Below are 20,192 nucleotides of genomic sequence, written 5' to 3' on the forward strand. Positions count from 1 at the left end.
CAATCACATTGGCAGCACTGTAACTCCTAGGATGCACAGATGGGACCTTGCTGTGAGGAGACACTGGTGGTGCAAGACAGGTGCTGGTGCAAGGAAACTCAGGCAAATAAGCTCTAGCTAGTTTGAATGAGGATGTCCTACATGTATTTTCATCCCTTCTATTTACCCTCCTCATGCAATAAGGCTAGTTTTGTTTTAATAAGTATATGAGCTGGAGACTTCCAAATATATAATTATATGCCACAAGCGCTAGTGCGTCCACCTTACCCCCTCCCCCCCCCCCCCCCCCCCCCCCCCCCACCGTCATGAGGTTTTAATCTAGTCGTAATTTTATTATTTGCCAGTTGTATTTTTTTTCTTGTCATAATGACAAGAACTGGAATGCACTAGAGAGTATCCAGACTAGGTTAAAATTCTGATTGGTTAGAGATGTGCTGATGGAAGGATGTATGAAATCCTTTTCCTATCAAACCTATAAATGGCAAGTGACCGACTCACCTGCAAATGCGCAGTAGAGACTTCCCTCTCTGTCCCGCCCCCACGTCAAGACGTGATGACGGGGGGAGGGGGGCGGGACAGAGAGGGAAACTGCGCGGAAGGGGAGGGAGGGAACCGCTGACATCGCTACCGCTCCCCCCCCCCCCCCGGAGTCGCCACCACCCCCCCTTCACCCGGCCCGGGCCCTCTCTTCGTTATTCAACTTACAGCAGCGCCGAAACAGCAGCAAGCAGCTCAGCTTCAGCTCCCGTCGGCCTTCCTTCCCTGCCTGTGCCCCGCCCTCGCCGACGTGACGTAACACGAGGGCGAGGCACAGGCAGTGAAGGAAGGCCAACGGGAGCTGCTGCTTGCTGCTGTTTTGGCGCTGCTGTAAGTTGAATAACGAAGAGAGGGCCCGGGCCGGGTGAAGGGGGGGCGGGGGCGACTCCGGGGTGGGGGGGGCGGTAGCAGCTACCTTGGGGGGGGAGGGGACATGGGAGGTCTCAGAAGGAGGGGGGGCCTTGGAGCTGGGAGGGCTGGACTGAAGGGGGCCTTCCAGCTGGCTGGGAAGAAGGCACGGTGGGGGGGCCCTTACAGTTGTGAGGGAATGGGGCCTCTTACAGTTGTGAGGGAGAGCAGGGGGCCTTGGAACTGGGAGGGAGGGAAGGGGGCCTTGGGAGCTGGGGGGGAGGGCCTGGGGCCTTGGAACTGGGAGGGAGGGAGGGCAGGCAGGGGGCCTTGCAGCTGGGAAGGGGGGAGGACTGGAGCCTTGGAGCTGGGAGGGAGGGACAGAGGAGTCCTTGGAGCTGGCAGGGAAGGAGGATGGCAGGGGGCCTTGCAGCTGCAACGGGAGGGGGGCCTTGGGAAAAAAAACATTCCAATACGCGCCCGTTTTAACGGGCTTAACGGCTAGTGAGTATATAGCTCAGTGATGGCGAACCTATGGCACGTGTGCCAAAGATGGCATGCAGAGCCCCCTCTGTTGGCACGTGAGGCGTAGCCATGGACGGGCCCAGGCCCAGCCACTTTCCCTCCAGGCCCGCCCACCCAACATCCCCTCGCATGTTCTCCCTGCCGGCGCTGTTTACCTTCGTTGAAGCGGCTGCGTCTTTGAAAGCCCTGCCCTGCCCGTCTCTAGCCTTCCTTTCTTGAGTTTGTTCCCATACAGTCAGTCCCGCCTTCTGACATCAGTTCCGCGAGGGCGGGACTGACTCTGAGGGAACGAACTCACGAAGGGAAGGCTAGAGACGGGCCGAGCTTTCAAAGACGCGGCCGCTTCGGCGGAGGTAATAAAAAAGATTTACATGGAGGGCATGGATGGGAACGGGAAGGGAGGGCAGGGGAGAGAACAGAATCACTGGGGATGGATGGATGGAGGGGAGGGCAGGGCAGGGGAGAGGAGGGTTGCTGGACATGGATGGAGGGAAAGGCAATTGGTGGACGGATGGAGGGAAGGGAAGACAGGAAGGACATGCACATGGATGGAGGGGAAGGGAGTTATCAGCATGCATGCAACAGCAAAATTCATATTAATTATTCAAAAGCATGCCAAATGCTTTTAAAGTTCTGTTATTCAGGTTAAATTGCCCTGTTGGCACTTTGCGATAAATAATTAGATTTTGGGTTGCTGTTTGGGCACTTGGTCTCTGAAAGGTTCCCCATCACTGATATAGCTTAAAAAATTTACTTTTAATTTCCTTAACCGTTTACTTCTTTTCCATGCAAATCTCATTTCCACAAACTCCTTCCAGCTAATTAGAACTGGAAATACAGTTAGATGCTTAAGAAGTATATATATTTCTGAAATTAAATGTTTAAACCTTTTGCGCTACATACTTAATTTTCCTATTTTCATTTATTTGCAGGTGCCAGCATCAGCTTTGCAGACTCCCATATCACCCGCTGTGCTGCCAAATATCAGGATCACCAGATCCGTATGAAACCACAGGCCTCTACTCGTCGCCCATCTGACTACTCTCGAGAATCCAAGTATATTTCTAGGCGACATACTCAGCATTCAATTCTGCCTAATAGATCAACTGCAAGTTCAGAGGAGGCTCTGGCCTGTGGTACTGGCATCTTTCCAGACAGCCCATGCCCACCACTTAGCAGAGGATGCCAGCAGCACATCTTGTTACACGGAGATCCTGCTGATAAATGCCTGGTGACTTGCATCCAAAGCAATAGCAAGGAAGAAGACTTTTTGTCCACAAACCAGCTTGGCTGTGCTAGTGACCCAAGGGTACTTGAGGGAGCCCTAGAAGAAAGGGCCATAATTGACCGAGCACCCAAAACCTTTTGCAGTGCCACACTAGGATCTGGCAAGTGCAACATTGATAGTATTGTGGAACTGCTGAAGAGCAAGTGTGGAAACGGACAGATCAACCTTCACCCAGTAGTGCAACTGATTGACATTATGAAGGATTTGAATCGGTTGTCTGAGGATCTGAAGAACAGTGGAGTCCACTTAGACTGCAGTAACCTGTGGATGAACAGCCACACCATCCAGAGCATAGAAAGCAGAGCCATAAATAGCATTAGTGACAGTGACCGAGGACTGCAGTATAGCTTCTTCTCATCCCCAGCACTTGCCAACAGCATCAGGAGCCCCGAGGAGAGGGCAGCACAGAGCAGCACCACCAAAGAAGAACTGCCAGTCCAAACTATTTCATCTTGTGAGAAAATCTCTATGGAGTCAGGGAGTCAGGCTTCCGTGATGGAACCATCTGAAGACCCATACAAAGGCAATAGTGATTTAGACCCTATGGATTCATTGGAGTCTGCAGGCTCTGATGTTTTGAGAGAATTGGCAGCCCTGGCCTGGTTAGAACCACAGGTACTAGAGTCAGAAACTCAGCTGCAGAATTCCCAATCACTGGACTCTAAGTCCCCAGAGTCTGAATCAGGAGACGAGCAAACACTGAATACCCAAAAACTAGAACTGGATCCTGAAATGTCAAAACCTCAGTCTCCTGATCAGCAGCTTTTAGAGACAGTGTCTCCAGAAACTCAGATATCAGACTTGCAGTTACCAGAAACTCCAATATCAGAACTGCAGACCCTTGAGGACCAGTTGATGGAGCCACTGTTGCCAGCTGCCGAGATGATGGAGCAACTGTTGCCAGCAGTTGAGAGTTCAGGCCAACAATCGTTGGGTCTTCAGATGTCTGAGTCTCCATTACTAGATTCTCGCCCTGTTCTCAGTAGCTACCTAGTTGGAAGTGGCATAGGGTTGGACATCTGCTCAGTCCAGCAAAGAGTCGATGTGGGGCAAGTCTCCAAAGACAACCGGAAATATGCATTACGTAAAATGGATAAACCAAAGATTTGTCGCCGCAGGAAACTGGGGAGAGCAAGAAAAATAGTAGAAGGCAATTTAGATAACATCATGCCACCTCAGTTGCCCACCACTGACATTGTAGCCATCCCAGTTGAGACACAGGTTTGTCCTGAGACTTTATCAGAAAGATCTAATGAAATACAAAAAGAAGCTGCTGAAGAGCAGCCAAAGAAGGCCAAGTGTAGAGGTGTTCGTAAAATGATAGTGCGACTAGCCAGGATTCCAGTTACATTTGGCAGAAGAAATAAAACTACATACAAAGTATCTTCATTGACTAGTAATCTGAGTATAGGCGATAAAGAACTGATCAACAGATCCACACTGGAGGCCACACCACTTGTAAAAATGAAGAACAATGGGCGAAATGTGGTTGTGGTACTTCCACCAGGTGAGCTGCCAATTATCCTGAAACGCAGAAGGGGTCGCCCTCCTAAAAACCTACTTCTAGTACAGAGCAAACCCAAGGAAGCACCACCACCTCCAGAGGTGAAAAAAAAGAGGAGGAGAAAACAGAAGTTGGCATCCCCACAACCTTCTTATTTAGCTGATACAAATGACAACAAGGCAGACTATACTGATGTCTTAGCCAAACTGGCATTTCTCAACAGGCAAAGCCAGTGTGCTGTCAAGTGTTCACCACCAAGATGTTGGACTCCCACAGTGCCAGAATCTGTCCATCAAGCTCCTGACACCCAGAGCATCTCGCAGTTCCTGCACAGGGTACAAGGGTTCCGACGGAGAGGGGGTAAAGCTGGAGGCTTTGGAGGGAGAGGAGGAAGCCATTCCTCTGAACCAATGAGATGTTCCTTCAGCGACTTTTTTGAAGGTATAGGAAAGAAAAAGGTAAAGCCACAAATTGACCCTATGCGCCCACGGAAGCGAAGGCGAGCAGAGAATGATAACTTGGCAAAACCAAAGCGTAAGAGGAGATCTCGCAAAAATGGGGCATTTTTTCCTGAACAAGATACTGGTCATAACTTTGAAGAGGGTATGTTAGATTGGACTGGGGAGAAAGGGGGCCAGTGGGATCCCCGCCATGCTAATACCCCAAATCAATTAAACAGGAACTGCAGTTATCAGGGCACTGAGTCCAGGGCATTTCCTTCTTCATTGTTAGAGTGTAGCTCACCTAGTAGAGCTGGGTATTACGCCGGAGGCAATCTGTCCTGCCAGAACGAGAATAGTAGCCAAGACAGACACAGTCTCTTCACTGGATATTTCCGCTCTCTGCTCGATTCTGATGACTCATCTGATCTAGTAGATTTTGCTCTGTCATCGCAGAGACCAGAGTCCCGAAAATCATCAGGGTCCTACACCACATCTAATGCAACACCCAGTCCCAGGGGCTTGGCTTCGTACCAGAACAGAGGTGGTGCCAAGACTGGCCCTGCCAGCAGTGAGCCTCGTTTCCAGGCTGCTATACAGAGCAGGCAAGCTTTTCCCCATGGCAGGACTGCTAGTTATGCTGGGGTGTCTCAGACTGCCTCTGAATGTCATGGCACAGATGCATTTCAAAAGCTGGTACCACCATCTTCTGTGTCCAGGTCACCAACTGCTCATCCTGTTACTAGTGGCTATGCACAGTACAGTGGCTACGGGGCGGGACAAAACTTGCCTTCCTCCAGTGTGTTCCAGCAAAGCAAGCAGTACACTGCCCAGGACTGCTCCAATAACAAGGATTGCAGCTTTGCCTACAGCAGTGGCAACAGTGTGCCCTCTTCTCCTAGTAGCGCTCATAGTACCAGTTATAGTCAGCAGACAGTAGGGCCTAGCTTACCCTTGAACAAAACCACCTCCTATTTCAACAACTCTGAGCCCACACAGTTCTCTAGTACTTCTCATATGTCCCTGAGATGTGACAGCCGTTCAAGCACAGTGTCTCCTGGTGGGGGTTACATGGTCCCAAAGAGCTCTGCTGCCTTCCAACCCACCACTGAAAACTGCAGGCAGTTCCCCACCTCATCTCAGTGGGCCTTCCGGCAAAACTACAGCAACATGGACTGGAGTGCTGAAGGGTTTGGCCAGTTTTACAACCCCATGTTTGATTGTCACATTACAGAGCCTAATGTCATCTTGGATATCTCCAATTACACCCCTCAGAAAGCAAAGCAAAACACCACATCTGAGAATTTCTCAGAGTCCTCTTCTGACAGCACTCACTTTAACCAACCTGGGGGTTACAGGAGGGCCAACAGTGAGGCTTCATCAAGTGAGGGTCAGTCGAGCCTGTCCAGCTTAGAGAAACTAATGATGGACTGGAATGAAACCTCGTCAGGCCCTGGCTACAACTGGAACCAGAGTGTCCTTTTCCACAATAATTCCAAACCTGGGAGAGGCCGGCGGAAGAAAGTGGACATGTTTGACACCTCTCATTTGAACTTTCCCACCTCTGCAACATCTGCTGCTGGGTATCCTCCCAAGAGGAATACTGGGCCAAGGCAACCACGAGGGTCCAGAGCGGCCTGCTCTTCAAATAAAAGGGAAAGGGCTACTGCAAAGGCCAAATTTATCCCCAAACCACAGCCAGTTAATCCACTATTTCAAGACAGTTCAGACCTTGGATTAGATTATTATAGCGGAGACAGCAGTATGTCTCCACTTCCTTCACAGTCTCGAGGGTTCAGTGTTAGCGAGAGAGACCAATGTGATTTTGCTGGACCTTACTCTATGAACCCTTCTACACCTTCTGATGGAACATTTGGGCAAGGGTTTCAGTGCGATTCCCCTGGTATTGGACATGCAGACATGGAAAACAAGCACTTTCAGTCTCTCCCACACCCACTTGGCACACCTAGTCAGCAGGCTGCTTTTGATCAGGCACTACATAAAGTCTTTTCTCCGAACTGCTCACCTACCCTAGCCTTCAAGGATGACCTGCGGCCAAACGAGCTCCGGAAAATGTCAGTATGTGACCCTCTGAAGCATAGCATGCAGGGAGTCAGTATGCCACACCCAGCACACATGAACACCTGCCGTGACATTAGCATGGTTCAACCTCGTTATGACTCTCCGAGCTGTAAAAATGCAAGCTACTGGTACCCCCAAAACTCCATCACAAGGAGTCCACCATATGATGGAAAACTTGGGACTGGTATGCTAGCGGACTTCATGGGGAGAAGTGAAGCCACCTCCTGCCTCAATCCCCATATGGTCAGTCCCACTGCCTCTAAGAGTGACAAGGAAACACTTGAAATGGAAAGGGGTCACCACCGAGGAACCTATGCTTGTCCATTGATGAATGACTTGAGTGTTTCCCCTGTGCCCAGAGACTCAATGCTCCAGCTGCAAGAGAGCTATCGGTACCCTAGCTTTCCAACCCAGGGGCACCCAGTTATGTCTGCACCAAACATGAAGAGTGGTTTTCTTGGCCCAGTGCTAGATCAACACACTGAGGACGCTTTCACCGTCACATCATTGTAGTGTTATCTGAAGTGCCAATGAGACAATGAAGTTTTGTTACAGGGTAGGTAAAAAATTAAAGGAAAAAAGTTTATGGGGTGGCTGAAAAGAGAAACTGACACCTAGGGTTGGTAAAAAGAATGTGGTAACCCTAAGGACTTGCTAATATGTGGTTATAGAAACTGAAATTTGTATACTTGACTCAGAAGATTAAATGTCCTTGTTCCCAAATTAGTTGCTCACCAGAGGGTGATGTGGTAAATAAAGACCACCCTAAAGTGAATTGTGCAGTATCAGGGAAAGTGGAGACTATCGTCTTTTCTCCTGCCACTGTGCTCTGAGCACTGGACTAAACAAAATTGCATTGTTTAAACAGAGTTTGGTGAGTGACTCACTGTTGAAATGTGCAGTTCTTGAGAGGCTATATTGTGGTTTAATATTTCATGAACACTGGTTTGTATTCACAAAGGTTGATATGTGACAGTAATAACATGGAATTACCATGAGCCCAAAATGTGGTCAGCATGGCAAGATGGTTGCTGCTTTGTGTTGGCTGCAGCTTAGCAGTAGTACCCAACAGGTCAGAGAAGTAGCACAATTCTGAGGAGAATGGCAACACTGATCATGGGGTGGATTTCACCAAGGGTGACTAGAAGGTTTAGCATGTTGGTTAAAACATCTTTCATTTTTGCATACTTGCATTCCCCTTCTCCAGGAAACATGCTCAGGCAACACAGGATCCCTCAGTAGCTAAAGAGTTACAGGGAGACAAGTATGTACATCTGGTAATCCAACAGAAATGGAGAACATGATGGTAGGAAGGAGAGCATATTGCCCATCCACACTAACTGCTCAGTCCTGCAGTTCCTTTCTCTCCCTCAGAAATCCTCAGGCTTTCTTGAATTCAGATGCTGTCCTCGTCTCCACTACCTTTCTGAAAAGAAGTATTTTGTTTATCCCCCTTTCATTTTCATCCTATGACGCTTCATTCCATAGCTTTTCCTGTCTGTTGAAAGACCTTCCTGCTGTGCATTTATACCATGGAGGTGTTCAAATGCCTCGATCATATCTCCCTATCGTACCTTTGAAGCTAGCTATGACTCAGAGGTTTTTGTAGTGTAGCACAGGGGCGTAGCCAGACACCCAATTTTGGGTGGGCCTGGGCCCAAGATGGGTGGGCAGAAGAACTCCACCCCATCCCATAGATGATTTGGTCTCTCCTCTCGCCTGCATGCCATATGGTCTCTCAAATATCCCCCCTCTCCTGCACACCTTTTAAATTTCAGATTTTCACTGGCAGTGAGGAGCAACTAATACACACTACTCATGTAGGCCCCACATCCTTCCCACTGATGCAGCTTCCTGTTTCCGTATAGGCGGGAATACGTCAGAGGGAAGGCTGTGGGACCGGTGTGAAGATCTGCTATTTATAAGGTATGCAGGAGGGACAGTTGCTGGGAGTTTTCAGCTTGGGAATCTCTGCCGGCCACATCATAGGTGTGCTGCTACTGGTGGGCCTGAGCTGAAAGTGGGTGGGCCTAGGCCCACCCAAGCCCACCCTTGGCTACGCCACTGGTGTAGCAACCCCCTTACTTCCCTCATCATAGCTCAAGCACATCATGTTCTTATGCAACTAAGTGCTTCCAGGTCGAAACGTAGACACCCAAGTATTGCTGTTGTCATGCCTGTCGGAGCCGATAACTGCTCTCTTGCTCAGCAGCCCAGTTCCCAAGCAATGGCAGCAGCAAATCCATTTGAAAAGTCAAGAGTTCTCATATTCTGACAGGACCCTGCCGCACATGCCTTTCAGAGCCAGAGGGTTTACAAGTGGCTTTACTGTTACTGCTTGGGAACAAGCTAGTGAAGAGGACAAAGGAGATGGGTAAGGAGGGATGCCAGAAAAGGGGAGGAGCAAAGAAACCTCCCCCACCCCCCTACCCCCATTGCCAACGGGCACCCATGATAGAATTCCAGCCCTGAATGCTGTTGGCCCGCTTTGAAGAAGAAACGTGAACCGGTCTCTCCTGCTTTATGGAACAAGCCGTAGAATCAGCTAATGTTCATAAAACCTATCCCAGTAGATTCATGGATTCTAAGTCCAGCTGTACTGGAATAAAAAAACATTACAAATTCATAATGTTTCAGAATGGAAGTTTAAAATATGCAATCAAAAAATGAAATTAGGCTAACATGTTCTAGTAAGGAAGGAGCCATTGGTGGAGGTTTTCAAAGTCCCAGTACCAGCATAAAATGATACAAAATTTAAATTGATTGTTTAAAGAACTTAAATCATTAGGCCTAGCCCCTTTTTCATTCTTAATCTGCTGGTAGTGACTGAACTAAGTTCTTGATGGCTGCTGAGGTGAGCTTATATGCCACTATATCTCCATTGGATTCATTGCGGATCACAATAACTACTACTACTACTTAGCATTTCTATAGCGCTGCTAGGGTTACGCAGCGCTGTACAATTTTAAACAAGGGGAAGGACAGTCCCTACTCAAGAGAGCTTACAATCTAAAGGAGAGGAACATCTCAGTCAGATGTAAGTACAGATAACTCAGAATAGAATAGAGTAAATTTAACTAAATCTACATCTGAAAACAAAAAAAAGTCTTCAATTGTTTTCTAAATATGATGAAATAGATCTAATCAAATTTGGAATATTATTCCAGACTTTTACAGCTAGATACAGAAATGAATTACTTAAATAACTTTTTAACCTTAACTCCCCAAAAACTTGGAAACAAAGTTTAACAACGAAGAGAGCGAAAATCCTGCCTTCTAAATAACATAATTAGATATTTAGATAAACAGACTGAATTTTGACCCACTAAAGTTTTTAAAACCATACAAGCTATTTTAAATTTGATACGTGAATGAACCGGTAACCAATGCAATCTTTTTAAAAAGAGCAGACACTCTATCAAAAAAAAAAAAAAATCAGTCGAGCAGCCTTATTCTGAAGAAGTTGCAACCTTCTCAAAAGCTTCAATGTAATCCCCCCATATAGGGAGTTACAATAATCTAAATGCGGTAGGAAGGTAGCCTGGGCCAAACCCCTAAAACTTTCCATACTTAGGCTGGACCGAATTGCTCTTAATTGATGTAAACAAAAAATTAAAAAAATATTTTTTTACAAGAGCTGTAATATGTTCATCGAAAGATAATCTTGAATCTAATATTGCACCCAAAACCTTGGAGTGATTTGTAATCTGTAATATTTCTCCAGTAACAGTAAGGATTTCCGAGTTAATGATTCAAAATTTCCAAACCAAACTATATTGGTCTTTTGTCTATTTTGTTTCAAAAAAATTCACGTTAGCCCGTAAATCTACCTTGGATATAGTTTCAGCTAACATTGAAGAAGTATGTTCGAAAGCGTCTAATGTAGGATCCCATGCACGCATTTATTGATGCACACAAAGCTGAAGACAAGGTTGAAGAAAATTTTTTTTTAAAATCTGGGTTCAAGTATAGTAATATAAGGAAACTGATATACTCATCATTCTTTTCCATACAGTTAACCATCCCCGCCCCCCCTCCCCCCAGCTACCACACCAAGTAGCCTAGTGGTTAGTGCAGTGGACTTTGATCCTGGGGAACTGAGTTCGATTCCCACTGCAGCTCCTTGTGACTCTGGGCAAGTCACTTAACCCTCCATTGCCCCTGGTACAAAATAAGTACCTGAATATAAAATGTAAACCGCTTTGAATGTAGTTGCAAAAACCTCAGAAAGGCAGTATATATTTTCCCTTTCCCTTATGACATCACAATATCAGAAGTGAGCCAAGTATCGGGCAATCAAGCCATTGTGACATCACTGATGAGGTTGGCTCTTATTGGTGGAATGAGTGGAGGCGTAGCCTAGTGGTTAGTGCAGCGGACTTTGATCCTGGGGAACTGAGTTCGATTCCCACTGCAGCTCCTTGTGACTCTGGGCAAGTCACTTAACCCTCCATTGCCCCTGGTACAAATTAGTACCTGTATATACTTTAAATGTAGTTGCAAAAACCACAGAAAGGTATATCAAGTCCCATTTCCCTTTCCCCCTAATGAAACACGCCCCAAACCATATAACCAAACCAAGAGCAGCCTAATGGTTAGAACAGCGGCCTGAGAACCAGGGAGTTGAGGGTTCAGATACTACTAATGTGTCTTGTGATCTTGTGCAAGTCACTTAACCCTTCATTGCCTCAGGTAGAAATGTAGCTTGTAAGCTCTCTAGGGACAGGGAAATACCTACTATATCTGCATGTAACTCCTCTTCATCTACTAATGAAAAAGGTGTGAACTAAATCAGTCTCCTGACAGCCTTGACACATTCACATACATGCACATTCATTGTAAAGCAAGACCTGTAGATACCATACCATATGAGTAGCTAGGGTACCTACCCTTCCCAGTCAGCAACCATAGCTTTGTCAGAGCATTCCCATATCACCATACCTTAAAATCCTAAGTTTGACTTTAGTGACTTGTTATAGTAACATTTTCGATATGCCAACCACAGAACCGTAACATGACCAATCATGTGTATACAAAAAGTACAGGAGGGTGGAATGGTGAGTCTCTGATGAAAAGGCAGCAGACTAGTTCCAGCTGCCTCTCTTCCTCCTCAAATTATCATGACCTGCCCACTTCCCAGTTGCCCTTTAACTTAAATGTAGACACGCCCACAGGACCAATCATCTCCATCATTTGCCTTCTTTCAATCACATCCCACTTTCCCCTGTTTCTCACCTCTGAGAATCCATAGCCTTTTTAGATCCCTTCCCCAGTTCCGTGTTACACTTCATATCAGGGGTCTTAAGCCTTCATGTTAATGGTATCCATATCTTTTAGTGCATTGAGTCTCAACTTCTGTCTCCAGAGACCTCAAGTTCTGTTTCTTTTTTTTTTTTTTTTTTTACTACATCCACAATAAATATTTATCAGATATTACTGCATACCCATGGTTCAAGTGCCAGGTGAATTTTGCATATTTGGGTTATTCTGAAAACCAAGCCTGTCTTATTACCCTTGGACTGGAGTTATAAATACTTTACATACAGACACTAAACAGATAAGTTGGTCTTTTTGAAGGACATCGCTAAATGTTATCAGTTTAGTCCATGACTTAATTTGATGGGATTTGCAGGATGAAAGTCTTATTGCTGGACAGGCTCTGTAACCTGTCTGTACAGGTGCATTCTTGAGGGTATGTATTGGGAAATCTATATCAGTCTACTGAAGTCAGTGGAAGGGGCAAAGGCTGGCTTTGAAAGGGCTTTATTAAACTGTGGCAAACTGCAGTGGGATCAGGAAAGGTGAGGTAACTGTTCTTATAGCTGACAACTTGCAATTTTTTCATTACTTTGTATATTTATTAGGATTTATTTACCGCCATTTTGAAGGAATTCACTGAAGACAATGTAGAATAAGAATAAATCAAACATGAGCAAGAGACAATTACAGCAGTAAAAATATTCAAGTAACAATACAAATCATGGCATAATATACTACTTACTATGTCAACACAATACATAATAGAACATTTTAATTGACAGTGTAGGGTATAAGCAAAGATGGAACATATACATTGGTAAGAGAGTAAGAACTTCAATGCAATTCTGTCCAGGGAGATGGTTTTGGAGAACTCTTGAAATGGCATGAAACACGTTCCTTCAAGCAGAAAGGACAACAACCTAAATACATTAAAATTCTTTAGTCTTTGTGAAAAATCAAATTTGGAACAGTGTATATAACATTGAAACCACCATTTTCTGAATCCTAGTCTGACATGTTGTGGCATTCCACCTACATCAGGGACACACTTCTGAGCGTTTGAATAATATTTGCTGGTCATCTGGTCAGTCATAAAACTGCAAATACACTAGGGACAGTAAAAAGTGGCAAAGAGAATCATTCAAAATCATCAAAAATAGGTTAGGCATAATGGGCTACATTCTATATATGGTTCTGTAAAAATCAGCGCTGAAAAAAATACACCTAGGCATATTCTATAAACCACGCCTAACTTTAGGCACGATTTAAAGAATACGCCTTGGGCCAATCCAGATGACTAAATGTAGTTATGGGAACTTAACGCCAAGTAAAACTTGATGTAAATGCCGGCGACCAAGTTAGGCGCAGAAGAGGTGCATTCTGGAACAGTGCGCATAAAATTTAGCAATGCCTGTGATCTGCCCATTCCACCCCCATGGCCACTTCTCCTTTTTGGCAGCACACATTAGAATATGTGCACATCATGTTATAGAATACGCTTAGCAAGTTGTGTGCGTAAATTCTAATTACAGCCAATTAGTGTCAGTAATGGCCTGTCAATTGGCAATTATCAATACTGATTGGCTTGTTATGACAGAATATGATCTGAATTGTGTGCGCAACTTAAGTCACACTACATAGAATTTTGGGGAATATGCGTCAAATATTTTATCCTTTCCACTTAAAAAATTATTATTGTGAGATGTGCTCAGAAACTAGTATTAGTGCACTGAAAAAGGCTTTGCCGCAGGACATGCTAAAGCGTCCTGTGGTAATTTTCCTGGTTGTGCGTGCTAATTGTACACTATTTTTTACAATTATTTTTGGGAGGAGTAGCCTAGTGGTTAGTGCAGCGGACTTTGATCCTGGGGAACTGGACTCAATTCCCACTGCAGCTCCTTGTGACTCTGAGCAAGTCACTTAACCTACCTTCCATTGCCCCAGGTACAAATAAGTACCTGTATATACTATGTAAACTGCTTTGAATGTAGTTGCAAAAAACACAGAAAGGCAGTATGTCAAGTCCCTTTTCCTTTCCCTTTTTGAATGGCTGAGACAGGTTAGCCTTGAATCTTTCTAAAACAGAGGTGGTTATGTTTGGCCATTCAGTTTCACCTGATCTACTCTCATGTTTGATGTTCAACATTATTCATCTTACCATTACTCAACAGGTCTGTAGTTTGGGGATGCATTAGATTCTACTTTGACATCGAAGGACCAACTGGTCTTTTGTGCAAATAGCACTTTTTCTTTTTTTGCCCTTGTTTTTGACAACTTTATGATTGTCTTCTATCTAAAATCTTCAGCGTCATTGTCCTCTCCCTATGGAACCCCCACCCCCCCCCCAGCCCATGAATGGTATGATCATTCGAGAAATTTAAGACCAATCTAAAAACCTTTTTATTTACTGATGCCTTCCTCTCCTTTTACATAAGTAATGCCATACTGGGAAAAGACCAAAGGTCCATCGAGCCCAGCATCCTGTCCCCGACAGCGGCCAATCCAGGTCAAGGGCACCTGGCAAGCTACCCAAACGTACAAACATTTTATACAAGTTATTCCCGAAATTGTAGATTTTTCCCAAGTCCGTTTAGTAGCGGTCTATGGACTTGTCCTTTAGGAAACCGTCCAATCCCTTTTTAAACTCTGCCAAGCTAAGACACAGCCTTAGCGATGGGATTTACCAGACCTGCATGGCTTCTGCTTTTCTTTCCTATCTCAACAATGAAGTCCCTTCTGTTCCTTTTCATTTCTTTTCTGCTATGTACCTTTCCTTTTTTATCTTTCAATATATTAACTTTTGGTAAACCATTTTGAAAGTTTTACTGATGGGCGGTATATCAAGCTCTTAATAAACTTGAAACATGAATCCTATGTTCTTTGAGGACAAGCATGCCATATTCTTACGTGTGGGTGACATCGTTCACGTCACCCGGTTCGAAACACTTGATAACGTGTTGCAGCTTTAAAACAGCACATGCAGCGTTCCCACTTTGCTTGTATGAGTGCCTTCCTGCCCGCCATGAGAGCATGGGATCTGCAGTTGTCTTCCATCTGCCGTGAGGAGACACACACTGTATTGTGGCTCCATCATTGTGTCTGCTGCAGTAACTTTTCAGCAGTGATCTCTTTTGTGCCTTCCCTACGGGTTTTTTCTCCCAGTTTTTTTCTTCTTTTTCCCCATTTAGGATTTCTTTTTGTTTCCCTTATAGTTTTAGCACCGTTTTCCCCCTCATCAAAGTTTTCTTTTTCTGCGCTTAGTATTCCCTCTTAGGCCTGAGTTCCAGTCGGGGTTTATTTTCCTTTTTTTCATGGTGCTTAGCCCATTTTTAAAGTAGCCATGGAAGTTTATCCTTCTATGTCATTGAAGGCTCCCAGTGGCTTAGCCTGGTGCAATAGGACCATCTCTGGCAAGGACACCCATTCTTGGTGTCTTCAGTGTTTGGGGCCTCAGGATATCCCCTCTAGCTGAATTCTTTGTCTTCGTATGAAAAAAAGAACAGCTGGCCAGAGAGGCTCGGAGAGAAGTTTTGGAGCCCAGTCTGAATCCTTGACGTTAACATTGGTGTTGGCGTCAAGCCTGGCACCAGGTGCGTCGGTCCCCATGTCTGCGAGACCCTTGACAGACATTGGGAGCGGGCGTGCATCGAGTGGGTCTCCACCTGCCTTGACACCAGCTGCTGTGCAGGGCCCCTGGAACCGATTGGACCTGACACCAAAGTGACATGGGGATTCATTGACGACTTCATCTGCATTGAGGAGTGTTGATGACCAGCATCAGGCGAAGGCCAAGAAGCATCAACTCTACAGTCAGCACTAAACCTGGATATTCAATGCTGGGCCCTTTCCAGTGACCGGCATTGAATATCTGGTTTATTTTTGGCTGGTTTGAACATGACCGGCTAAATCAATATTCAAACTTAGCCAGTTATATTCAAACCAGCCAAAGATACCCCATGTATTAATGCAACCAAATATAGCCGCTAAAGTGGGGTTGAAAATCAGCAGATAGGCAGTGGGACCGCTGCCCATTCTGTTTTAAAGTTGTAATATACTACCAAGCGTTCTGCACCGAGTGGCGAGGATGACATCACTCACATGTGAGAATGAATGGCCGCCTGTCATCGGAGAATACCTGCTACAGGTAAGTATCTTCGCTTTACATGCGGATGATTTTAAAATGTTGCAAAACTGAATTTATTGCAACCTCCTCTATCTAGAAATGCCACAGTCTTTAAATCTTTGCAGCTCGTGCAGAATTCTTTTGCATACGTGATGACAGATGCTCCGCAACACCATCCCATTACACTTCATTTTATAGCACTAGTTGCCTGTCCCGCTTCCGTATAAAGTTAACAGTTCTGTTACTTATACACAACGCGCTAGAGGAGGATAGCTCCATAAATTTAACAAAAACAAAAAAAATAGGCCTTGCAGAAATCTGAAATCAGAAGGAATGTAACATTCAACAATTCCTTCTTTATCCAAAATGATTTTGCTTAAACCAGATCCGGTATGTTTTTGATTGCTGGACCTCGGGTATGGAACAGCTTTCCAAATGATCTTTGACTTTTGTCTGACGCCATTAGTTTTAAGAAGCAACTCAAAAGCACATCTTTTCACAGTGTTTGGTGCCGCATGCTAACTTTACCTTATCCTAATTCTCTCTCTGCCACTGGGTTAGGTTTTAGGATGTTTTAGGAAAGTGTTGGTTATTGTGAATGCGTGTTTTCATAGCATCCTTGGAAGCAAGCAAGAACGTGCATTGTCGTTATTTTATTGTTGCATTTTAGTTGTATTTTTATCTTGTTCTGTTTGTTTGTGTGATCTTATGGCCTGTTTAGCTGATAGACAGAAAATAAGTGCCTAAAGGTAAAACAAATGTGCAGAAATAGACTTTAATAAAATGGCCTCATCAATACGTGGGTAGGACTTATGCACGTACAGCTTGCACACCTGCAAGTTTACCCAAATTCTGCCTAGGCATTCCCCGGAAAGGATCTATTGTTTACACATCTACACACTTATGCAAGTAAAATCACCTAGAAACTTTGTGCATGCCAATGCGCAAATGGAAATGCAAATACACACAAATTCCCTGGGGTAATTTTTCAAAGGAGAAGTGCACACACACTTTCAGTCTGAAAATTCTCAAAGTGCACACAAGGAAGGAAAAGTACAAATATTTTTTATGTATGTACGCAGTTCTAAAATTACCCTTTAAGGTATACCTGTGTTGAACTAATTGATGGGCATGTGTAACAGACTGCGGAAGGGCCCGGTCATAATTATAATAGTGGACACACATGAAGAATTGTCACAAGATCTAGATTAGGAAAATCAGTTTTAAACTTTTTTTTTTTTTTAAAGATAATTTGCATATCTGGTGAGGTGCTGCTAGCCATCGGCAAGTCCTGTTCCGGGCAATGTACAACTTCTGCATTGAATCTCCACTTTAGATTTGGTTCATACAGTTTAATGCTCTTTACAAATTGGATGACATCGAAAAGTCATTTTGGGCCATTTTCTGGGATATTTTCCATTTTTTGCTGATTTGGAAAACTCTGAAATGGGGAGGGAGGGCAGTGTTCTCTCCAGGACCTTTTGAATGGGTGTGCCACCCAGCTAATTGTACTGACATCCAGCTAACTTATCAGAAAATATAATACTGTTCAGTGCTCCCCTACCCCAAAAATCTCTAGGCAGAGCAGTGGTGGGGGGGGGTGGGGAACAGGAGTTGTTTACTGATGTGATGAGGTTTCAAGCTCATTAATGGCTGAAACATCTTACCTTGGTCCAGTCACCTGCTGCTAGGACCAGCATGGACACTAGAACTTCCATTTTGTTCCTGTGGCAAAAAAATGTGTTCGAAATATTTGTCCCTGTTTTATTCTTTCTAACCCAGGGGAATTATGCGAAAGGGGTTGAGAAATGTCTGTCCATCTATCTGGAGGCAAAATAACATTTGTGAAAATTTAACAAAAATGGGATGAAACTTGGCATATGAGAAAAACCAGTTAAAAAAAAAAAAAGTCAGGTTTGAAAATGGAATAAATTGGACCAGAGATTCAGAAAAATTAGCCCTCTCCAAAAAAAAAATGATGGTATGCCTTTCTACGGGAGGAGATCCAGCTTCTGTAGCAGAGAAACCTTTACAGGGAAACACAGCAGTTAAGAAACTCCTTCTTTCAAACTGCCTTTTCCTGTTCTCTATCCTCCCAACCATTCTGCTGACCCCCCCCCCCCCCCAATTAAAAAAAGAAAAACCTACCCCTATGAACTGCCACCGTTTTCAAAAATTACTCCTACAACTGCGCCCAGTCCTCAGTTGTCCTACCCACAAATTCCACCGCTGCAACTGCCTTAACATACACACACGTGTGCATGCAGAGAATTTGTTCCATGCTGTACATGCGTTTTCCATGTGTTACTTAATGTCTGTATTTTTTGTTGGAAACCAGTTGTACAACTTGCACTGTGTTGCTTGTGCAGACCTTATTACCAGGCTCAAGCTAAACACGAGTAGAAGGAAGTTTCCTAAGCCAGTGGTTGCCAGACTTTTTTTTGGTTCAAGGCACTCTTCATGTTCAAGCAATTTTTCACGGCACCCCCACCCTGGCCACACCAATTGCCCCCTCCCCCCCCCCTGGCCACACAGGTCTCCAGCCATATAGGTCTCCACACCCCCGACCACACAGGTCCCCATCTTTTTCTCTGCACATATATAACAGTGCTAGAGTGTCCCTATAACCAGCCCCTCCAAATGACACATAGTAACCTAGTAGATGACGGCAGAAAAAGACCTGCACAGTCCATCCAGTCTGCCCAACAAGATAAACTCACATGTGCTACTTTTTGTGTATACCTTACCTTGATTTGTACCTGTCCTTGTCCAGGCACAGACCGTATAAGTCTGCCCAGCACTATTCCCCGCCTCCCACCACCGGTTCTGGCACAGACCGTATAAGTCTGCCCTGCCTCCCACCACCGGCTCTGGCACAGACCGTATAAGTCTGGCCAGCACTATCCCCGCCTCCCAACCACCAGTCCCGCCTCCCACCACCAGCTCTGGCACAGACCGTATAAGTCTGCCCAGCACTATCCCCGCCTCCCAAACACCAGCCCCGCCTCCCACCACCGGTTCTGGCACAGACCGTATAAGTCTGCCCAGCACTATCCCCGCCTCCCAACCACCAGTCTTGCCTCCCACCACCGGCTCTGGCACAGACCGTATAAGTCTGCCCAGCACTATCCTCGCCTCCCAACCACCAGCCCCGCCTCCCACCACCGGTTCTGGCACAGACTGTATAAGTCTGCCCAGCACTATCCTCGCCTCCCAACCACCAGCCCCGCCTCCCACCACTGGCTCTGGCACAGACCATATAAGTCTGCCCAGCACTATCCCCGCCTCCCAACCACCAGCCCCGCCTCCCACCACCGGTTCTGGCACAGACCGTATAAGTCTGCCCAGCACTATCCCTGGCTCCCAACCACCAGCCCCGCCACCCACCAGCGGCTCTGGCACAGACCGTATAAGTCTGCCCAGCACTATCCCCGCCTCCCAACCACCAGTCCCGCCTCCCACCACTGATTATGATTTATAACAAATTAGTACTCTACCTATAAAAAGTTATTCTGTTGTTATACTTCCTCTGTGTATATCTGAATGCTGCACAAGCCAGCATGTTTGAAAATATAAGTGAGGTTAAATTTGAAAAAAAAAATGCTACCAGCAATAAATGACACGGATGCAGGAGCTCATAGTTTGCTTTGTTTTCTTTTGAATGGGAAGGGAAAACAGGGACTGGCCTATTGGCTTCAACTTTTTGACTTCATCCCGCCTCCTGTTTTCATCCAACCTCCTTGGCAGCAAAAACGAGTCCCGAAGGCCGTCTGCTCTGTGTCTCCCGTTGGCCATGACACTAAATAAAAAGCAAGCATGGGGCCGCAGCAGCCTTCAGGCGTGCGCTGTCGGCTGTGCTGGTCCTCTGCCCCCACTGACATCAACTTCCAGTTCTGGGGGGGGGGGGGGGCAGAGGACCGGCAGAACTGACGGCACATGCTTGAAGGCTGCTGCAGCCCTGCGCTTGCTTTTTTTGTTGTTGTTGTTTTGCCGCTGTCTGCAGTAGCGGTTCAGGTGGTGGCGGGAGGGAGGTCGGGATTTTCTGTGGCACCCCAGAGAGTTTGCTGCGTCGCACAGTTAAGGAGC

General features: G+C 45.6%; 1 protein-coding gene across 8 annotated transcripts in view; it reads left to right on the forward strand.

The window, feature by feature from the left end:
* AHDC1 (AT-hook DNA binding motif containing 1) overlaps positions 1-20,192 on the forward strand; it is a 306,721-nt gene that overhangs the window by 259,762 nt on the left and 26,767 nt on the right. For all 8 annotated transcript variants that reach the window (XM_030217758.1, XM_030217762.1, XM_030217759.1 and 5 more), the window contains one exon: positions 2,343-7,280. In XM_030217758.1, coding sequence (XP_030073618.1) covers positions 2,343-7,237 — 4,895 coding nt within the window. In that variant the 3' untranslated portion in view covers positions 7,238-7,280. The remainder of the gene's footprint in view (positions 1-2,342; positions 7,281-20,192) is intronic.

This window comes from Microcaecilia unicolor, chromosome 11 (assembly GCF_901765095.1).
Source record: "Microcaecilia unicolor chromosome 11, aMicUni1.1, whole genome shotgun sequence".
Taxonomy (NCBI): Eukaryota; Metazoa; Chordata; class Amphibia; order Gymnophiona; family Siphonopidae; genus Microcaecilia; species Microcaecilia unicolor.